We start from the raw sequence: 20,901 nt of genomic DNA on the forward strand, positions 1-20,901 counted from the left end.
GAGCAGAGGATTAGGGTGTGGGGGGATGAGGGTTGGGGCTGAGGATGAGGGGTTCATGATGCAGGAGGGGGCTCAGGGCTGGGGCAGAGGATTAGGGTGTGGGGGGATGAGGGTTGGGGCTGAGGATGAGGGGTTCATGATGCAGGAGGGGGCTCAGGGCTGGGGCAGAGGATTAGGGTGTGGGGGGATGAGGGCTGGGGCTGGGGATGAGGGGTTCATGATGCAGGAGGGGGCTCAGGGCTGGGGCAGAGGATTAGGGTGCGGGGGGATGAGGGCTGGGGCTGAGGATGAGGGGTTCATGATGCAGGAGGGGGCTCAGGGCTGGGGCAGAGGATTAGGGTGTGGGGGGATGAGGGCTGGGGCTGGGGATGAGGGGTTCATGATGCAGGAGGGGGCTCAGGGCTGGGGCAGAGGATTAGGGTGCGGGGGGATGAGGGCTGGGGCTGAGGATGAGGGGTTCATGATGCAGGAGGGGGCTCAGGGCTGGGGCAGAGGATTAGGGTGCGGGGGGATGAGGGCTGGGGCTGGGGATGAGGGGTTCATGATGCAGGAGGGGGCTCAGGGCTGGGGCAGAGGATTAGGGTGCGGGGGGATGAGGGTTGGGGCTGAGGATGAGGGGTTCATGATGCAGGAGGGGGCTCAGGGCTGGGGCAGAGGATTAGGGTGTGGGGGGATGAGGGCTGGGGCTGGGGATGAGGGGTTTGGGGCGTTGGAGAGGCTCAGGGCTAGGGTGGAAGGGCAGGGTAAGGGCAGCCTGCCTTGCCATGAGTGGACGGGGGGCAGCAGGACCCTGGGGCAGCAGACAGCAGTTGCTGCCGGGAAGGCGTAGGAATGTGGGCAGCACAAGCAGGCACGGGAGAGGAGAGGGGGGGGACCCACGGGGGGGGGACGCGCAGAGGGGGGGTGGCAGGTGGAGGCCGGGGACCCATCCAACCCTCCCCCTGCTCCCTGACTGCCCCCCGGGACTCCCCTTACTATGCCCAGGCCGGTCAGATGCTGGCTCCACGTGTAGGCAAAACACGCTGCCGGTGGGGCTGTTTGTGTTGTTACACCCGGCTGCAGGCAGCAGTGGGGAGCAGGGGAGGGGCTTTGGCTGCTGGAGGCCAATGGGAGCGGCTCAATCAGGCCCAGCCGCCCAATCACCATGCCGCACTCTGCATGGAAGGGAGGGGGGAAAATCCCGGACCTTTTAACCTTGTTACCAATTCCTCCCGGACGGCTATTTAAAGACGCAAAAGCCGGACATGTCCCGGGAAATACGGACGGATGGTAACCCTATCACATCCCAAACCCGTCACACTGAAATAAGGTGGCATTGGGCTGTTAGGAAGACGATCCTGTCCTGATAGTGCCCATCCCCACCAGAGAAAGAAACAGATCTTCAGATGGTTAAAGAAAACTTAGCTTGACAGCATCCTGTCGGCAAGAAATCACTTCTCAGTGGTTGTGGTTGTGAAACCCTCATTTCTGTGTTTTATCTTTCTGGCCCCCACTTTGCTATTGTTAATCTGTCTGGTTCTCTAATTGTTTCTGTCTCTGTATAATTAATTTGGCTAGGTGTAAGTTAATGAGAGTAGTGGGATATAATTGGTTAGAGAATCATGTTACTATAGGTTAGGATTGGTTAGTTAAATTTCAGTAACATGGTTGGTTAAGGTATAGCTGAGGATATCGCTATATGAACTGGGGTCAAACAGGAAAGGGAAGGGAAATTGGACTTATGTTTGCTAAGAGGGGGGAACGGGAATAGGGAACAGGAACGGGGACACAGGCAAGGCTCTGCGGTGTCAGAGCCGGGAAGGGGGACACTGGAGAACAGACTATCGGCATATTGAATTTGTATTTATTTTATTATTATTCAGTTACATTTCAAAATACTAGTCCAGTGTTAACGTTAATGTACCCGTCGTTAAGTTGGGGGTCGGGTCTCAGCGGGAGTGTTGCGCCCAGTTCTGGGCCCCAACGTGAGCGAGTCCAGGGGAGAGGAACGAAGACGAGAGGGTTAGGAACCGTGACCTGCGAGGAAAGATTGAAAAAATCGACCACGTTTAGTCTGGAGACAAGAAGACCGAGAGGGGACCTGATAAATCTTCTGATCTGGTACAGAGGATGGTGATCTATTGTTCTCCCCGTCCATCAGGGGCCAGAGAAGAAGAAATTAGCGTAGTTTACGGCTACAGATATATTAGGAAAAACTTTCTAACTCTGGGGGAACCTCAGCTCTGGAATGGCCCCCGAGAGAGGCGGTGGAGTCCCCGTCTGGGGGGATTTTTAAGGCCAGGTTGGGCAGGCCTGACAGGGCTGGTCTAGGCCCAGCGCAGGGGGCTGGACGAGATGACCGCTTCCTGCCCTACATTTCGTCAGACGTGCTGGGACAAGGCCACAGGATCCCCGCAAACGTCGGGTCTGATGCCGATTCTCTCTCTTTCCCCGAACCCAGCGCACTACTCCAAGCCCTCCATCTCCCTCAGCCCCAGCAGGGAGATCGCGCCGGGGACGGACGTCACCATCTCCTGCCACGGGCCGCGGCAGGGCGTGCGGTTCAAGATGTACCGGGCCGGGGTCGCGCGGTGGCACACGGAGCCGTCCGGCTCGACGGCCGAATTCCGCATCCCCAACGCCCGGCGGGAGGACGGGGGCAACTACACCTGCAGCTATGAGAGCCTGAGGGAGCCGCCTGTCAGCTCCCCCCACAGCGACCCCGTGCAGCTGGTGGTAGCAGGTGAGGGGCCCGGCTCGGCATCCCCGCTCCCAGCCCCACCCCCAGTCCGACCCTCAGGGGGGCTCTGCACCAATGGGGCGCTCAGAACCAGGCTCTGGCCCAGCAGAGTCACTGGGGGGTTCCCAGCTGCTGGAGATTCAGGGCAGAGGGTGGGGGGATCCCTGCCCCCAGGAGAGCTGCAGAGCAGGGGGACGCCCAGCTCTGGGGATGCACAGAGCAGTCGGGGTCCAGGGGCTGCCCAGCCGGCACCGTCGCCAGCCACTAAAATCCCCCCCTCCTCGGACTCTCCCCCACTGAGAATGACAGTGACGGGGCGAGGGGGGGGGTTTGCTGAGTCGCTGTTTCTCCCCTTTACCCTCCCCCCGCCCCGACAGACACTGGCTCTGGTCCCGCAGGGCGAACCGACCCGACTCAGCCTGGAGCAGCGCCGGCTCCCACCCGCCCGGGCAGTACACGGCCAGGTACGGGGGTCTCTGGGCTGGCAGATCAAATTGGCTCTCTATAGATTTGTGGGGGGGGAAGACTTTACTGTGGGGAGGTGGGACTGGCCCATTTCTCCCATAGGGAGTTGGGGGGACACTGCCCAGCATGTGCATTCACCTCCTGCCCCTATCCTCCCTCTAGGGGCCCCCCCGAAGCAGGATTACCCCCCGTTTGCCATCGTCCGTCTGTCCCTGGCCGCCGGGGTCCTGCTGGCCCTGGTGCTGGTCCTGGCCGAAGCCGCGTACAGCTGGAGGAGGTGAGGACTCGAGACGAGGTGACCTTGCATATGGGGGGCTCCCCTCACCCCACTGCCGTGTTCCCGGGGGTCGGGTGACCCCACTGATCCCCCAGATGGCGAGAGACGGGGATCGAACCCAGGTGTCCTGCGGGGAACCCCCAGGCCATGGAGCCAGGCCTCCCCCGCACCTCCAGCCGGAGGGGAGGGGCTGGAATGCGGTGGGGGGGTGTCTGGTGGGTGACCTGGGGGAGTTGAGGGAGGGGGTGGGGGGCAGGCAGGACCCTGGGGGGAGGGGGTGATGGGGGAGGTGGCTAAAGACCCTAGTTGCTGAGGAGACGTCTCTGCTTCGTCCCCAGGACCCCCCACTCGCTGACCCCCCCACGGCCCAGCGGGGAGCGGGGCCGGCAACCCGAGGGACAGACGGAGACCCCAGCATGGGAACTGCAGCCCCCCCAAATTCCTGCCCGGTCACTGGGGACAGGAACAGCAGGACACACACACCAGGAGGGACGGGGGGCAGTTATCGGACCCACGGGCCCGTCCACATCGGTATCCCCGCCCCACTCCCCACCCCCACCCCCGCCCCCCCAGATCAGATCCATGGGCCCGTCCACATCGGTATCCCCGCCCCACTCCCCACCCCCACCCCCACCCCCGCCCCCCCAGATCAGATCCATGGGCCCATCCAGACTGGTATCCCCGCCCCACTCCCCACCCCCACCCCCTCCAGATAGCACCTAGGACCAGTCCAACTTGGTATCCCCCCCCGGCCCCCTCCTCACCTGCACCGTCATCCACCCACACCAGAATAATGGTCCCTTCTAGCCCGGTCTCCCGCCCCCTCCCTGCCCCTGAGATGAAATGCATGGGGCCCGTGCCCATCTAGCCCGGTATCCCACCCTCTCCCTGCCCTCCAGGTCAGAACCACGGGCCCACCCAGCTCCAATACTTGTCTCCAGCCGGGAGCGGCTCCCCCTGAGGTCTCTCGACAGGAGGGGACATTAATACGGAGCAGCCTCCGTTAAACCCACTGCCCGGCCGGCCGGCAACGACCCCGCGTCAGTCACTGGGCTCTGTCTCCCGCCTCTTCAGCCTCACCAATAAACAGAACTGACGGATGAGGGAGCACTTCTGCCGGACTCCTGGGTTCTCTCCCCAGCTCTGGGAGGGGAGTGGGGTCTAGTGGTGAGAGCAGGGGGCTGGGAGCCAGGACTCCTGGGTTCTATTCCCAGCTCTGGAAGTGAATAAATCTCTCTCCCCTGTGCCTCAGTTTCCCCTTTTCCCGAAAGGGGATTTCCTGGACTGTGATTTTTGTTTTGTAAGTGCCAGGAGCCGAGCCAGCCCCGCCCGCTCCTCTAGGCAGGGCTGGACTGCCCCCCCACCACCACCACCAGGGGAAAGTGATGCAATTTCCAGCCTATGTATGTACTGTAAGTCATCACGGGACGGGAAGTGAGTCTAGTCTGAGCCCAGCTGTGAAAGGTCGCACCTCGCATTCATTCCCAGCTCCTGCGAGCAGAGCAGGAAACCCCCTGAGCCCCCCCGAAATCCGTCCCCGGGCCCCGCCGCTCTGGGGACCATGGGGCCCACGATGCTGTTGTGGTTGGTGGCTCTAGGTTGCTCACGCGTGACCGGGGGTAAGCACCAGCCCTGCCGGACCTGCGGGGGGGGGGGGGGGGGTGCAGCCCCCAATGGATGTGGGGTCCCCTCAAAGAGGGGGCTGGGTGGAGTCCCAGGGAGCCAGGACGCCTGGGTTCTATCCCCGGCTCTGGGGCGGGAGTGGGGTCTAGTGGTTAGATTGGGGGGTGGGGTGGGGTCCAGGATGCCTGGGTCCTATCCCCCGCTCTGGGGCAGGAGTGGGGTCTAGTGGGTAGAGGAGAAGGGAGGGCTGGGAGCCAGGACTCCAGGGTTCTCACCCCAGCTCTGTTGCAGGGTGCGTGGGACGGGGCCTGCAGGATGTCAGGGTCATGATCAGTTCAAGCCCGAACATGTCCCAGGGCCTTGCCTGTTGCTGGCACCCAGCTGTGCACCATTCGGCCTCAGCCCCTTGCAGCCAGCTCGGTGCTCCACCCCAGACATGGGTGCAGCTCCACGCTTCCTGCTGCGGGACTCGCAACCTGCCCCTCCGCAGACAGCTCCTTCCCCCCCACAACCCCAGGTGTGTGGGAGGATCTATCGCCGACCCCCACCCTGGGGGCTGAAGGAGCCTCTGGCGAATGGGACCCGGGGCCTTTCTGGCTCCCATCCGGCCCCAGGGCAGGGACTGGTTGTCTCAGGGGAGCGGGGAATGGGGCCCGGGGCCTTTCCCCTCTAGGGGGCGCCGGCTCCCACCTGGCCCCAGGGCAGGGACTGGCTGTCTCAGGGGGGCAGGGAATGGGGCACCGGACCTTTCCCCTCTAGGGGGCGCCGACACCCATCCGGCCCCAGGACAGGGACTGGCTGTCTCAGGGGGGCAGGGAATGGGGCACCGGACCTTTCCCCTCTAGGGGGCGCCGGCTCCCATCCGGCCCTGGTGGGGGGAGACTGGCTGGCTCGGGGGGGTGTTTCGAGGAGCTCTCCCTCCCTGGCCCCGTTCTGGGAGGCCCAAGGCTGGCCTGGCAGAGGAAAGTGATTCATTCTGCATCACCTCATGCAAATCCTGCGGGCGGTTTGAAAGTGCGGCTCGGAGCAGAGCCCCGGAGCAAAGCCCTGGGGCCCAGGCGTGTCTGTGCGACGGAAACACACACGAGGGCCTCGGCTTAGCCGGGCTGAGTCCCACCCTGCACCCAGCCAGCCTGCAGCCACCCGGCTGCTTCTCCCCCTTCCCCAGCCTCGGCACCCGGATGTCGGGCCAGGGCCTGCAGAGCTCGGTACCCGCATGCGTCCACACGCACCTCCGCACACTCCGCCGGGGAGCCCAGGCCTGGGCTAGTGGGGGGCTGCGGGTCGGTAATGAGGGGCACTGGCAGAGCTGGTGGGGACACTCTGTGCAGCCTCCCCTTCAGCCTTTGCACACATTCTCTCTTGTGCACAAGGTTTTGCACGGGCCTGGTGCACACTCACTCCCACCCCCTCCCGTCGCTTGCCCTGTGACCACCGTGCACGCAGCCAATGAGATGTCAGCTGAGCTGGGGGTGTGTCATCAGGAGACATGCCCATTGGCTGCTCGTCCCTGGGGGGGGCCCTGGCCTGCCTTGCTTAACCCGTTCCCTGCTGCACGAGCACTTTTGAGGCCCTCCCCCGCGACCCCTGGGCTTGTTCCCCCTTGCAGTGGCCGTGGTGCAGGAGGAGACGCTCAGCTACCCATGTGAGGCCAGCACCTCCTCGCACCGGATCGACCTCCCGCTGGACGCCGGGGAAGGAGAAAAGAAAATGCAATGGATGCACGGGGTGAGCTTTTCCGGAACACATTGCTGATGAGACGCGGCCTCTCTGGGGTGTGGCAGGGGTGGGTTATACGGGAACCCTTCGCCCAGCACTGAGATGCAGCTGCCTCTGGGGTGGAGCGCGGGGCAGCAGCATCTAACACGGTACAAAAGAGTGTGTGTGTACATAGGCACCGACTTCCCCTCTTTCACATGGGTGCTCGACCCCGCCTCTCCCCTTGGCCCCGCTTCCACGCCACCCCTTCCATGAGGCCCCGCCCCTTTCCTGCCCCCATTCCAACCCCTTCCCCAAAGTCCCCGCCCCAGCGTGTGTGTGTGTGTGTGTGTGTGTGTGTGTGTGTGTGTGTGTGTCCCTGCTGCCCCCTACTGGATGGATAGAGAACTGCCCGGCTATGTGTCAGAGCGCCCCAGACCTCAACCAGAGGAGAGCGATTCCCCGTTGGCTCCAGGGAGAGGTCACGAATGGCAGCCCGTTGTCCCCGGGCACGTGGCCACGACATGTAGAGGGAGGCAGGTCCCTGACCACTGACTGGGTCCATCTCTGCCCCCCCAGAACACGGCGATCGCCACCTACCCGCCCAGCGGGCATCACCCCTCCGTGCTGGACGTGGGCGAATGGGGAATCGCCCTGAGCAGCTGCATGAATCTCACCCTGCTTGTGTTCGACGCAACGGTGAGGGAGGATGGGGGGGAGCAGATAGAAAATGGGGAAGCTGTAGTGGGTTAGAGCAGGGGGGCTGGGAGCCAGGACTCCTGGGTTCTCTCCCTGGCTCTGAGAGGGAAGTGGGGTCTAGTGGTTAGAGCTGGGAGCCAGGACTCCTGGGTTCTCTCCCTGTCTCTGGGAGGGGAGTGGGGGCTGGTGGTTAGAGCAGGGAGCTGGGAGCCAGGACTCCTGGGTTCTCTCCTGGCTCTGGGAGGGGAGTGGGGTCTAGTGGTTAGAGAAGGGGGGGGCTGGGAGCCAGGACTCCTGGGTTCTCTCCTGGCTCTGGGAGGGGAGTGGGGTCTAGTGGTTAGAGCAGGGGGCATCTATCCTGATGATATTCTTCTTGTTCCCAGGGTAAGGAGAGAAGGACGCACTACACAGGTGAGCCTCCCTTGGTTTAGCGCAGTGGCTCTCAAACTTTTGTACTGGTGCCCCCTTTCCCATAGCAAGCCTCTTTTTTGTATATTTAACACCATTACAAATGCTGGAGGCAAAGCGAGGTTTGGGTTGGAGGCTGACAGCTCGCCACCCCCATGTAATAACCTCGTGACCGCCTGAGGGGTCCCGACCCCCAGGTTGAGAACCCCTGGGTTAGCTCTTTGAATTTGTCCCAGTGGTTCCTGGTTGTTTCCGCCCCCTGTAGCCCAGCGCCCCCTAGCGCCACCCTGGGGCATTGGGGCCAGCCCTGACTGCCAGGGGAGAGCGCCCCCGGCTCAACGGCCAGAGAATTGAGCCTGTCACGTTTGCTTTGTACCTAAAGCCAGTCCTGAGAGCCTCCTGGTCAGGAAGCAGAGTGACGGGCAGCGCTCTGCCCCCAGCGGTGCCTGGAGACACCCCCCTGGAAACTCAGGTACGGGGCTCAGTACAGCAGCTGGCTCAGCTTGGAGCCCAGAGCCAGTGGGGGCTGGTGGTTAGAGCGGGGGGGGGCTGGGAGCCAGGACTTCTGGGTTCTCTCCCTGGCTCTGGGAGGGGAGTGGGGTCTAGTGGTTAGAGCAGGGGGGGCTGGGAGCCAGGACTCCTGGGTTCAATCCGTGGCTCTGGGAGGTCAGTGGGGGCTGGGAGTCAGGACTCCTGGGTTCTTGCCACAGCTCGGGGAGGGGAGGAGGGTTAGAGCAGTAACGTTTTCCTCTCCCATGGTTTCTTTGTGTTGCAGGTGGATTCGGAGCAACCCTCCTGATTTCTCTGCTAATCAGTTATCTCCTCTTCTAGGTGAGTCTGATAAACAGAACACAGACCCACCGGTGCCCCTCACTCCCGACCCGCAGCCCTCTGCTAGCCCTGTGCCCCCCGCCCAGCCCCACCGGTGCCCCTCACTCCCGACCCGCAGCCCTCTGCTAGCCCTGTGCCCCCCGCCCAGCTCCGCCGGTGCCCCTCACTCCCTACCCGCAGCCCTCTGCTAGCCCTGTGCCCCCCGCCCAGCTCCACCGGTGCCCCTCACTCCCGACTCGCAGCCCTCTGCTAGCCCTGTGCCCCCCGCCCAGCTCCGCCGGTGCCCCTCACTCCCGACCCGCAGCCCTCTGCTAGCCCTGTGCCCCCCGCCCAGCCCCACCGGTGCCCCTCACTCCCGACCCGCAGCCCTCTGCTAGCCCTGTGCCCCCCACCCAGCTCCGCCGGTGCCCCTCACTCCCGACCCACAGCCCTCTGCTAGCCCTGTGCCCCCCGCCCAGCCCCACCGGTGCCCCTCACTCCTGACCCGCAGCCCCTGCTAGCCCAGCCCCGGGCTTCCCCCCTCCCACAGCTCCACCAGTGCCCCTCACTCCCAACCCACAGCCCCTGCTAGCCCAGCCCTGCCTGTCCCCACACCCCCAGCTGTGCTGATTGTCTGATGGTGCAGAGCCCAGGACGGCTGGACCGAGCCCAAGCCCTGACCCCCGGGGCTGTGGGGACGCAGCCAAAGATGTTGCTGGGTCAATGGCCTGTCTGGAATGGTTGGGGGGAGGAAGGGGGAGATGTTTGCATGTTTAGGCGTGTTCTAAGCATGTTGGCATGTCTCAGGCATGTTCTGAACCCACCCTTTCTTCTCTCCCTTCCCCCAGCTCTGGGCCCCGGCCCAGTGAAGGTGCCAGGATGTGGAGCATCGGCCCCCCCTGGCATGACACCCACGCACCCTTGTCCCTGCCACATGTGCTTATTCACCTCCCCCCCTCCCTCCCCATGCAGCGTGGAGGCTGCAGATGGGGGTCTACGAATCCCCTGCCCCGGCACAGAACCCAGGAGTCCGGCTGGCCTTTTCCCTGCTGAGCTGTAACTGCCGGAGCAGGTGGGTGGCTGGGCCCAGTGCCGCTAATTCGCATTTCATGGCAACGTGGAATTAACCTGCGGAACTCCCTGCTACTGGATGGGGTCGAGGCAAAGAGCTGGAGATTTGAAGGGAGGATCAGACACACGTACGTTTCATTAATAGAGGAGCAGAGTGGTCCTGTGGATAGTACATGGGGCTGGGAGCCAGGACTCCTGGGTTCTCTCCCCAGCTCTAGGAGGGTAGTAGGGTCCAATGGTTAGAGCAGGGCAGAGGTGGGATCCAGGACTCCTGGGTCCCCTCCGGAGCTCTGCCACTCAACCTGCTGTGTGACTCTCTGGCCCACCCTGAGTCCCTGCAGCCCTTTAGAAGGAATTTTAATATTATTTTATATCCATTTTAATGCATATATTGAAAGAGTTTAAAACCCTGGTCTGCCGGGGGGATGAAAAGGGGGCGGCTTGTTCCCCCCCCCCCCCATGAACACATCCCAGATGTACCAGGAGCAGGAGCTGACACCCCCCCCCCCAAACTTGTGAGCCAGAAGCACCAGCAGCTGCGTCTGATGCTGTCAGTGTGGGAACAGCCCTACCCTCACTCACCACTAGGGGGCGACCCCCACACACTGTGCTAGACCTGGCCCCATTGCCCTGTGATGCACTGGAGTGCCATAAGGGGGGACCAGCTGGAGGGACGTGGATGCCCCCTGCTGGACACCCTCGGCACTGCCTGTTGTGTGTCATTGGCCCCGCACTGCCAGGAGTGGGCGGAGATTCTCCTGGAGGTTCTTTGGCAGCAGAGGGGGAGTTGTGGATTCTAGTCCCACTGGAAGGTCGGGGTGAAAGTGGGTATAAACAGCCCCGATGCCCCACCACAGAGGTGGACGCATCTCAGCGCTGGGCAAGGGGTCCCTGTAGACCCAGTCCCCAAAGGCAGCCGCGTCTCAGCCCCCAGCACTGTGTAGCCTCAGGCCCTGGCTATGGATCCCTAGGTTAATGAATTAATAAATAATTAATAATAATTATGACTAATGATAGGGTTGCCCCGTGATCTTGGATCCGGGCGTGACCCTGATACCCTGGTATTTTGGGGATGGCGTCGAGCCGTCCCTGGGCAAGGCGGGGTCGGCTCTGCCCTTCCTAGCTGGGCCACAGATTCCCCGTGTGACCGTGGGAAAGTCGCTTCATCCCGCCGTGCCTCAGTTTCCCCCTCTGTACAATGGGGAGAATCGTCCGGGAGCTCCTCAGGCAGGGCCGGTCTCTCACTGGGGGGGTCTCTGCATGTTGGGGGCCTGCTCTCGGTCGAGGGGTCTGTGCACGATGGGGGGGTGCTGATCTCATGCAGCACCCGGTGTGATGGGGTTCCCAGTTCTGGTTGTGGTGTGTGCAGCACCCAGCAGAACAGGGCCCCCCCAAACCCGGGTATAAACCCTACCCCGGTGCTGGAACGCCAGTAAGTCTAGCTGGCCCGGGGGCCCATCGAGTCCGGTATCCCGTCTCTGACAGTGCCAAGGGGCCGCTCCTTCAGGGGAGGCCACCCACATCTAGTTACCTGCCCGGGGGGTGGGGAGTGTGGTCCCCTCTCCCATCACTTATAGCTGCCTCGCAGCTCCGATGGGTAGCACTCGGGATGTGTTCGGGGCCCGTATAAATACTCGGTGGCTGTATAGCGCCTGACACAAGGGGGGTCCCGCTCCGTGGCTGGGGTCTCCCGGGCGCTATGGCAACACGGGGAATAAATGATACTGGTAATAAATGTCTGCTCCTCGCCGGAATCCCGCTAAGCTCTTGAGCCTCTGCCAGATCATGTGGCGGTGAGTTCCGCAGGCCAGCCACATGCCACGGCACAGCTGCTCAGCTTGAAACCTGCCGCCTTCTGAGTTCCTGGAATGCCGCCCCTGTCTTCCTGTTGGGGGGAGGGTAAATAACGATTAACTGGGGCACCTCTGACGCCCCCCCCCCATGGCCGCCCAGCAATGTAGTTCACCCTTTCTCGGCCAGCGCTTCGCAAGCATTATCCTCGTCTGCACGTGACTGTACGGCTGCAGAATATGGTGCCCTTGCAATGCTCATCTGTTGTGCTCATAATAAAACGGTTGGCTGCTTGAAACCAAACCGAGTCGCTGGGTTGCATTGAAACATTATTTTGGCAGGAGTTCCCATGGGCTCTTGGTTGCGCACTCTGGTGTGTTATTGTAGGGTCTCTCAGAGACACTGGACTTGCTCCCAGACTGGTTTGTTATTGTAGGGTCGCTCAGAAGCTCAGGACTTGCTCCCAGACTGGTTTGTTATTGTAGGGTTGCTCAGAGACACTGGACTTGCTCCCAGATTGGTGTGTTATTGTAGGGTTGCTCAGAAGCACAGGAGTTGCTCCCAGACTGGTGTGTTATTGTAGGGTCTTTCAGGAGCCTAGGTTTGCGTACAGAATGGTTTCTTATTGCCGGGGGGGCGGATGTCTCAAGCTTTTGGGTTGCGTAAACAATGGTTTGTTATTGTAGGGTCTCCCACAGGCTGCTTTGTTATTGCAGGTTCTCTTGGGAGCAAGGATTTGCACAGACTGTTTTGTTATTCTAGGGTCTCTTGGAGGCAGGGGGATACACACACTGGTTTGTTATTGTAGGGTCCCCCCAGCCATCTCCTAGCAGCTTGTCCAGCTCCACTCCCTGGGAAGATGTATGGGCATGGGGGGGGGGGCTCTATGGGTGTGGGGGGGTGTACAGGTGGGGGGGTTGCATGGGTCGGGCTCCAATTCAGCCCCCCCCCCTTTCAGACTAAAACTACAACTCCCATGAGCACCCACTCTGCAAGGGGGAAATTAACCCCCACCCCCCTCCCCTTAGGAAATGGGGCACAGGGAGGGCAAAGGGGAAGCTGCCCCCCCGGGTGGCTGCCAATCCCCCATCTGCCCACAGGAGGGAGACAGCAGCCTGCAGATGGCAGAGGGCTCCGGGCACAACCCAAGGCAGAGATCTAGGGCCTTGTACCGCCTGGGTCTCAATCCCAGCGCCGGGTAAGGGGGTCCCAGATACCCAGCCCCCACACCCCACCCCAGAGGGGCCGCATCCCAGCATCAGGCGAGGGGTCCCTGTATACCCAGCCCCTGCACCCACCCCAGAGGGGCCGCGCCCCACCATCTGGTGAGGGGTCCCCATATACCCAGCCCCCGCACCTCACCCCAGAGGGGCTGCATCCCAGTGTCGGGTGAGGGGTCCCGTATACCCAGCCCCTGCACCCCACCCCAGAGGCCTCTCGGCGCCGTGGGGCTCTGGTAACAGCGAGGCCGTGGGACGCGGTTCATCGATCCGAGGGGTGAGCGGGGCCTGGGATGATTAGCAGACGCAGGATGCAGCCCATCCCCTGGGAGCATTTTCCATCCATTGATTTGCCTTTTGCTCTCAGCCGGGCAGTCAGAGTAGCAGCTGGCACAGAGCGAGCGAGAGAATGGGGGAGGAGAAAAGAAAGAAAGAAAGAAAGAAAGAAAGAAAGAAAGAAAGAAAGAAAGAAAGAAAGAAAGAAAGAAAGAAAGAAAGAGGAGTGAGAGAAAAAGAGAAACTGGGGAGAGGCAAAGAACAAAAAAAGAGCTAGGGATGGAGAGAAAGAAGTGATAAAGGTAAGAAATGAAGGAGGAATTTCTTTCTTTCTTTCTTTCTTTCTTTCTTTCTTTCTTTCTTTCTTTCTTTCTTTCTTTCTTTCTTTCTTTCTTTCTTCCCTCTGAAACATTCACTTGCTCCAGTGACCCTAGAACCAGATTCCAGCTGCAGACTGGCGGCCGGCGCAGCCAATTCTGCTCAAGCTGGGGGTGGGACCTGGCAGCGTTTCCCCCCCCCCCCCCCCGCACCCTTCCACCCCCAGCTTAGAGAGCTCATCCCAGGGCTGGGCCAGGGGCCAAGTGGCTGCAACTCCCATGTGTGTGTGTTGGGGGGGAGGAACGAGTGAGTGTGACACACACAGCGATAGAGAGCGAGACCCAGCCAGACCATCCGACGTCCACAAGAAGAAGGGAGCGAGAAAGTCTCTGGAAGGCGCGAGAGAAAAGTGAGGGAAGGGGAAAGGGGGGAAGGAGATAGAGTGAAAAAGAAGGGAAGGGATCAGTGCCAGCGGAGAGATGAAGAGAAGTCTGAGCTCGAACAGGTAAGGGGATCCCGGCTGGGCAATGGCAGGGACCTGGGGCAGGGGATCCTGGGGTAGAGCCAGGGATGCGGGGGCTGGTTCCACTCCATCGGGCATCCTGCCCCCCAGTGCCGCTGCCAGGTCCGTCGCTCCCCCGGGGTGGGGGCGGTATCGGAGCCGTCCCCACTGGGGATGACAAGGAGACCACGCAGGTATAAATGCCCAAGAGAGATGGACAGATGGACAGATGAGGTGTGTGTGGATGGATAAAGGGAGGGGTGGGGGATGGATGGACAGATGAGGTGTGTGTGGATGGATGGATGGATAGAGGGAGGGATTTGGGGGATGGATGGACAGATGAGGTGTGTGTGGATGGGTGGCTAGAGGGAGGGGTGGAGGGTGGATGGACAGATGAGGCGTGGGAGGATGCATGGATCAGGGCTGGGGAAGGATGGATGGAGAGCTAGAGAGGTGTGTGGGGAGGGTGGATAGATTTATGGATGGTGTGTGGGGGATGGATAGCTAGAGGGAAGGGTGTGGGGGAAGGATGGATGGAGAGCTAGAGAGGTATGTGGGGAGGGTGGATGGCTCTTTGGATGAGGTGTGTGTGGGGATGGATGGCTAGAGGGAGGGGTGTAGGGGGATGGATGGGCAGATGAGGTGTGTGTGTGGATGGATGGATGGATAGAGGGAGGGATTTGGGGGATGGATGGACAGATGAGGTGTGTGTGGATGGGTGGCTAGAGGGAGGGGTGGAGGGTGGATGGACAGATGAGGCGTGGGAGGATGCATGGATCAGGGCTGGGGAAGGATGGATGGAGAGCTAGAGAGGTGTGTGGGGAGGGTGGATAGATTTATGGATGGTGTGTGGGGGATGGATAGCTAGAGGGAAGGGTGTGGGGGAAGGATGGATGGAGAGCTAGAGAGGTGTGTGGGGAGTGTGGATGGATCTTTGGATGAGGTGTGTGGGGATGGATGGAGAGGTGTGTAGGGAGGGTGGATGGATACGGGCGATGTGGGGGATGGATGGACGATGCATCTATAGCTAGCTAGACAGAGGAGTGTGGGGCTCGATGGATGGGGGTGGATGGAGATAGATGGCTGAGGGGTGGGTGGAGATAGATGGATAAGGGGTGGATGGAGATAGATGGCTGAGGGGTGGGGGAGATAGATGGATAAGGGGTGGGGGAGATAGATGGCTGAGGGGTGGATGGAGATAGATGGCTGAGGGGTGGATGGAGATAGATGGATGAGGGGTGGATGGAGATAGATGGTTTAGGGGTGGGTGAAGATAGATGGCTGAGGGGTGTGTGAAGATAGATGGCTGAGGGGTGGATGGAGATAGATGGCTGAGGGGTGGGGGAGATAGATGGCTGAGGGGTGGATGGAGATAGATGGCTGAGGGGTGGGTGGAGATAGATGGCTGAGGGGTGGATGGAGATAGATGGCTGAGGGGTGGGTGGAGATAGATGGCTGAGGGGTGGGTGGAGATAGATGGATATGGGGTGTGTGGAGATAGATGGCTGAGGCAGTGGGGTGGATGGACAATGAGGGGCCAGGGATCGGGAGCCAATGGGGGTGGAGGGGTGAAGAGGGATCCACTGGACAGGCTGGGGGTGGGGGCCAATGGGAGGGATCCCTGTGGGGGCAAGGAAACAGGACGCCAATGGGGTGCCAGCAGGGGGGCAAGGGAAGGGGGTACAACCCCTGATTTAAGGTTGCCCCCAAAATGCTGCTGCCCCCAGCCTCAATATGGGGCAGTGGCCTGGGGCCTCCCTCCCTTGCCTGCCCCCCAGCCCTTGGCGTGACCCGGGGGGGCAGCCCCCCCCCCACCACTGCACCAGGCAGCCCCCCCCCACCACCACTGCACCAGGCAGCGGCTCCCAGATCCGGCAGGGACCGGCCTGGTTTAGCTCAATGTCCTTCAGCCGGCAGCTCAAGGACGGAGCCTGGAGGCCCCTCCTGGCACTGCCCCCAGCGCCCCCCGTGGCGGTTCTGGGGGGCACTGGCGGAATGAGAGAGGGGTGGGGGGGGCTGTGAGGGGGCATGGCAGTGCCGGCTACTCCTTTCCCAGCCCCTCAGTCTCAGCAGCCACCATGTGTGGGGCAGGGAAGGGTTCCCTCCAGCTCAGACCAGCAGGCACCCTGGGGGGTTGCCATTCGCTGTGGGGCATGGGGCGCTTGCCCGGTTTATCTGGGCACCGCTCACGTAACCAATTCCCCAGCACTGCGGGGGTTATGGGGCCTGGCGGGGACGGGACAGTGGCAGGGATCCCAGGCTAGAGTGGTCCCTGGGAGGCGGAGTACCAGGGTAGATGGGCCAATGGGGCTGATCCCAGGGGGCCGGGAGGGGGGGCAGGGTACCAGGTAGATGGGCCTGTGAGGCTGGTGCTCCCCATTCCCAGCCCCCCAAATCCTCTCCCCCCTCCCCACGCCAGGGGCTCTGCGCACGCCCCCCCCCCCACACCTCAGCTGTGCCAACCTCAGGGCTCCCCTCTAGCTCACCCATCAGATATGGGCTGTCCGGGAGGGAGGTGCCCTGCAGTGGGGGGGGGACATAGACAGGCCCCTGCTCCATCCATCCTGCCCTCCCCCCACCAATGGGGTGCTCAACCCTGGCCTGGGAGCCGGGGAGGGGCGACGGACTGTGGGGGATGGAGGAAGCTTAGCCAGATTAAACTCGATGTGGGGGCCAAGGAGGGGACCAGCTGGCTCAGAGGGGTGGGGAATGGGACAGGGGACCTCATGGAAAAAGGGGTAAACTTTTCGAGATAGTTAAGTCCCAGGCAGACTGCGAAGAGCTACGAAGGGATCTCTCCAAACTGGGTGACTGGGCAACAAACTGGCAGATGAAATTCAATGTTGATCAGTGCAAAGTAATGCACATTGGAAAGCATCGTCCCAGCTCTACAGATACAATGATGGCGTCTAAATCAGCTGTTCCCACTCAAGAAAGAGATCTTGGAGTCATTGTGGCGAGTTCTCTGAAAACATCCACGCAATGTGCAGCGGCAGCCAAAAAAGCGAACAGAAGGCTGGGAAACATTAAGGAAGGGATAGATAATAATTGGAAAAGGTTCAGAAAAGGGCAACAAAAACGCTATGGGGTCTGGAACGGCTTCCGTATGAGGAGAGATTAATAAGACTGGGACTTTTCAGCTTGGAAAAGAGACCACTAAGGGAGGATATGATAGAGGTCTATATGACCATGACTGGAGTGGAGAAAGTAAATCAGGAAGTGTTATTTACTCCTTCTCATAACACAACTAGGGGTCATGCAATGAAATTACAAGGCAGCAGGTTAAGAACAAACAAAAGGAAGTATTTCTTCACACAACGCACAGTCAACCTGTGGAACTCCTTGCCAGAGGATGTTGTGAAGGCCAAGACTACAACAGGGTTCAAAAAAGAACTAGATAAGTTCCTGGAGGATAGGGCCATCAATGGCTATTAGCCAGGATGGGCAGGGATGGAGTCCCTACCTCTGTTTGCCAGAAGCTGGGAATGGGCAACAGGGGATGGATCACTTGTTGATTCCCGGTTCTGTTCATTCCCTCTGGGGCACCCAGCATTGGCCACAGTTGGTAGACAGGACACCGGGCTAGATGGACCTTTGGTCTGACCCAGTGTGGCCGTTCTTATGTTCTTATGGGGGTAGTGGCCCCAGGGCAGGAACTGGCTGGCTCAGGGGGCAGGGAATTGGGCATGTGGCCTTTCCCCTCTAGGGGGCACTGACCCCAGGGCAGGGGACTGACTGACTGGGGGAGGGGGCTGGGAGGGGCTGGATCCCTTGCCAGAGATTAGATATTGACTTTGTCGTGAAATGCCACTTACAACCCTACACCTCCCCTCCCCCCCACCCCCGCTGCACGGAGCAACATAAGCTGCTGCGGGGGACGGGGAGGCTGGTGGCGGCTACAGGGGCTGGGCGGCTCAGGACAATCCCAGGTCCCTGCAGTGTGTGTGTGGGGGGGCTCTAGACATGTGTCCGCCCCTCTCCCCTGCCAAATTCTCATTGCAGAGTCATAGCCTGGGCCTGACCTCTGGCTTGGGGACGGGAGTGGGGTTGAGGGGTTGGGGGGCGGTGCTGGGAGCCAGGACTTCTGGGTTCCATTTCTGCCTCCCTTGCTGTATGGTGTTGGGCAAATCCCTGCCTCAGTTTCCCCTTGTGGAGAATGGGGATGGGATACTGAACTGTGTCCCTGCTTGGTGGTGGGGATTAATTTGCCTTTTGGGGGAAGAGACACCCTAGGAAGCCAGACCTGAGTGTGAGGTCTTGGGGCGGCGGGGGGGGGGGGGTGTCTCTCAAAACCCCTCCCTTTTCCGGGGCCTCTTTCCCTCCACAGCTCCCAGAACCCCACGGGACTATTCTGTGCACCCGCAAACTCCTGTTTAACCCCCGCATCTCACACCTCCCTCCCCGAGTTTGTCTGCTGATTTCCTCTTAGACAAGGGAAGGGCGGGATACCGGGATAGATGGGCCCAAGGGGCTGATCCGGGGGGCAGGGAGCAGGCAGGATACCGGGGTAGATGGGCCCGTGGGTCAGATTTAGGGGGGCAGGGAGGGGGCGGAATACTGGGGCAGATGGGCCCGAGGGGCTGATCCAGGGGGCACAGAGCGGGCAGGATACTGGGGTAGATGGGCCCGTGGGGCTGATCCAGGGGGCACAGAGCGGGCAGGATACTGGGGTAGATGGGCTCGTGGGGCTGATCCGGGGGAGCAGGACACCCTGCCCCATGCCACATCCCTGCCCTGGCCACCTGCCGTCCGCCCCAGAGCCCCATGACCCCCTCTCCTCAACCCTGCCCCTCTGTCTCTCTCTCCCCCTCTGCAGGCTGGGCAGGGCCCCGGGGCTGTCCCAGGTCGCCGTCTCCCGCTAACCGCCCTGCGCCCGCCGAGGCTCCGAGCCGGGGGGTGTCCCGGGCCATGGGGCCGGAGCCGCTGCGGGACGAGGAGGAGGAGGACGGGGCCCCCCCCCCGCCACAGCCGCTTCGTGAAGAAGGACGGGCACTGCAACGTGGAGTTCGTCAACCTGGGCGAGAAAAGCCAGCGGTACCTGGGCGACCTGTTCACCACCTGCGTGGACGCCCGCTGGCGCTGGCTGGCCCTGCTCTTCTCGCTGGCCTTCGTCCTCTCCTGGCTGCTCTTCGGCCTGGCCTTCTGGCTGGTGGCCGCCCTGCACGGCGACCTGGGCCCCGCGCCCGCCCCGCGCCCGCCCTGCTTCACCCAGGTCACCGGCCTGCTGGGCGCCTTCCTGCTCTCGCTGGAGACCCAGACCTCCATCGGCTACGGCTCGCGCAGCGTGACCGAGGAGTGCCCGGCCGCCGTGCTGGCCGTGGTGCTGCAGTGCGTGGCCGGCTGCCTGCTGGACGCCTTCCTGCTGGGGGCCGTCATGGCCAAGATGGCCAAGCCCAAGAAGCGCAATCAGACGCTGCTCTTCAGCCGCTGCGCCGTGGTGGCCCTGCGGGACGGCAAGCTCTGCCTCATGTGGCGCGTGGCCAACCTGCGCCACAGCCACCTGGTGGAGGCCCACGTCCGCGCCCAGCTGCTGCAGGTGGAGCCCGGCAGGGGCTGTGGGAGGGGAGTGGGGCCTAGTGGTTAAGGCAGCGGGCTGGGAGCCAGGACTCCTGGGTTCTCTCTCTGGCTTTGGGAGGGGAGTGGGGTCTAGTGGTTAGAGCAGAGGTGCTGGGAATCAGGACTCCTGGGTTCTCTCTCTGGCTCTGGGAGGGAAATGGGCTCTAGTGATTAGAGCGAGAGGGGCTGGGAATCAGGACTCCTGGGTTCTCTCCCCAGCTCTGGGAGGGGAGTAGGGTCAGGGGGCCGAAGCGGGCAGGGCCACGGATCCAGTGGGCGAGGAGGGGGGGCTGACGGGGTGGGTCTCCCAGCTTCCATCCCATCGCTAACCCCCCCGCCCCGTCCCCACTCTCAGCCCCGCGTGACCCCCGAGGGTGAGTTCCTGCCCCTGGACCAGCGGGACGTGGACGTGGGATTCGACAGCGGCTCCGACCGCCTCTTCCTGGTCTCACCCCTCACCGTGGTGCACGAGATCGACGACGCCAGCCCCTTCTATGGGCTGGGGCCGGCCCAGCTGGCCCGGGCCGACTTCGAGCTGGTGGCCATCCTGGAAGGCATGGTGGAGGCCACGGCCATGACCACGCAGTGCCGCACCTCCTACCTGCCGGGCGAGCTGCGCTGGGGCCACCGCTTCGCCCCCGTCCTGGCCCGCTGCCGCCGCGGGCGCTACCGGGTCGACTTCCGCCACTTCCACCGCACCTACCCAGTGCCCGGCACCCCCCGCTGCAGCGCCCGGGAGCTGGGCCAGCAGCGCCCCAGCCCCAGCCCGCCCAGCGCCCCACGCGCCTCCTTCTGCTACGTTAACGAGCTGGCCCTGCGCGAGCAGGAGGAGGAGGAGGAGGAGGATGGGGCCACAGGCGGCCACGGGGCCACGGAGACATGATGGGACGGCGCCAGTGGGGAAGGGGGCTCGTAGGGCGCCGGGCCGGGGTGGGGGGGGCGGATGGGGAGGGGTTGGGGGTCAGTTCCTGGGGGGAGGTGAGTTTGGGAGAATCAGTTTCTGGGTGTTGGAAGGATTGGGGGGCAGTTCCCTTGGGGGTTGGAGGGTTGGCTCCTGGGTGCTGTCGGGGGTCAGTTCTTGGGGGGGTAGGGAGGCAGTTTCTGGGGGGCTGGTTGTTGAGGGGGTCAGTTCTTGGGGGGATAGGGAGGCAGTTTCTGTGGGGCTGGGTGTTGGGGGGTCAGTTCCTGGGGGGCTGGGTGTTGGGGGGCAGTTCCTGTGGGCTGGGTTTTTGGGGGTCCATTCCTGGGGGGCTGGGGACTGTTCCTGAGGGGCTGGGTGTTAGGGGGCAGTTCCTGGGGGGCTGGGTGTTGGGGGGGACAATTCCTGGGGGGCTGGGGGCTGTTCCTGGGGGCTGGGTTTTGGGGGGGTCAATTCCTGGGGGGCTGGGGGCTGTTCCTGGGGGGCTGGGTGTTAGGGGGCAGTTCCTGGGGGGCTGGGTTTTGGGAAGGTCCATTCCTGGGGGCGTGG

The 20,901-nt window shown here is 62.2% G+C and overlaps 2 protein-coding genes across 2 annotated transcripts in view; both read left to right on the top strand.

The window, feature by feature from the left end:
• LOC135893088 (immunoglobulin superfamily member 1-like) overlaps positions 1 to 18,739 on the top strand; it is a 35,657-nt gene extending 16,918 nt beyond the window's left edge. Inside the window, exons 5-12 of the mRNA XM_065420873.1 lie at positions 2,441 to 2,722; positions 3,347 to 3,461; positions 6,253 to 6,371; positions 6,694 to 6,812; positions 7,362 to 7,481; positions 7,865 to 7,892; positions 9,672 to 9,771; positions 18,694 to 18,739. Coding sequence (XP_065276945.1) covers positions 2,441 to 2,722; positions 3,347 to 3,461; positions 6,253 to 6,371; positions 6,694 to 6,812; positions 7,362 to 7,481; positions 7,865 to 7,892; positions 9,672 to 9,771; positions 18,694 to 18,739 — 929 coding nt within the window. The remainder of the gene's footprint in view (positions 1 to 2,440; positions 2,723 to 3,346; positions 3,462 to 6,252; positions 6,372 to 6,693; positions 6,813 to 7,361; positions 7,482 to 7,864; positions 7,893 to 9,671; positions 9,772 to 18,693) is intronic.
• Positions 18,740 to 18,785: 46 nt separating this feature from the next.
• On the top strand, positions 18,786 to 20,316 carry KCNJ14 (potassium inwardly rectifying channel subfamily J member 14). The gene is given in 3 exon segments (XM_065420821.1): positions 18,786 to 18,830; positions 18,832 to 19,413; positions 19,789 to 20,316. Coding segments are annotated over 3 exon segments (1,155 nt in total).
• Positions 20,317 to 20,901: the final 585 nt, after the last annotated feature.

This window comes from Emys orbicularis, chromosome 21 (genome assembly GCF_028017835.1).
Source record: "Emys orbicularis isolate rEmyOrb1 chromosome 21, rEmyOrb1.hap1, whole genome shotgun sequence".
NCBI classification, from domain to species: domain Eukaryota; kingdom Metazoa; phylum Chordata; order Testudines; family Emydidae; genus Emys; species Emys orbicularis.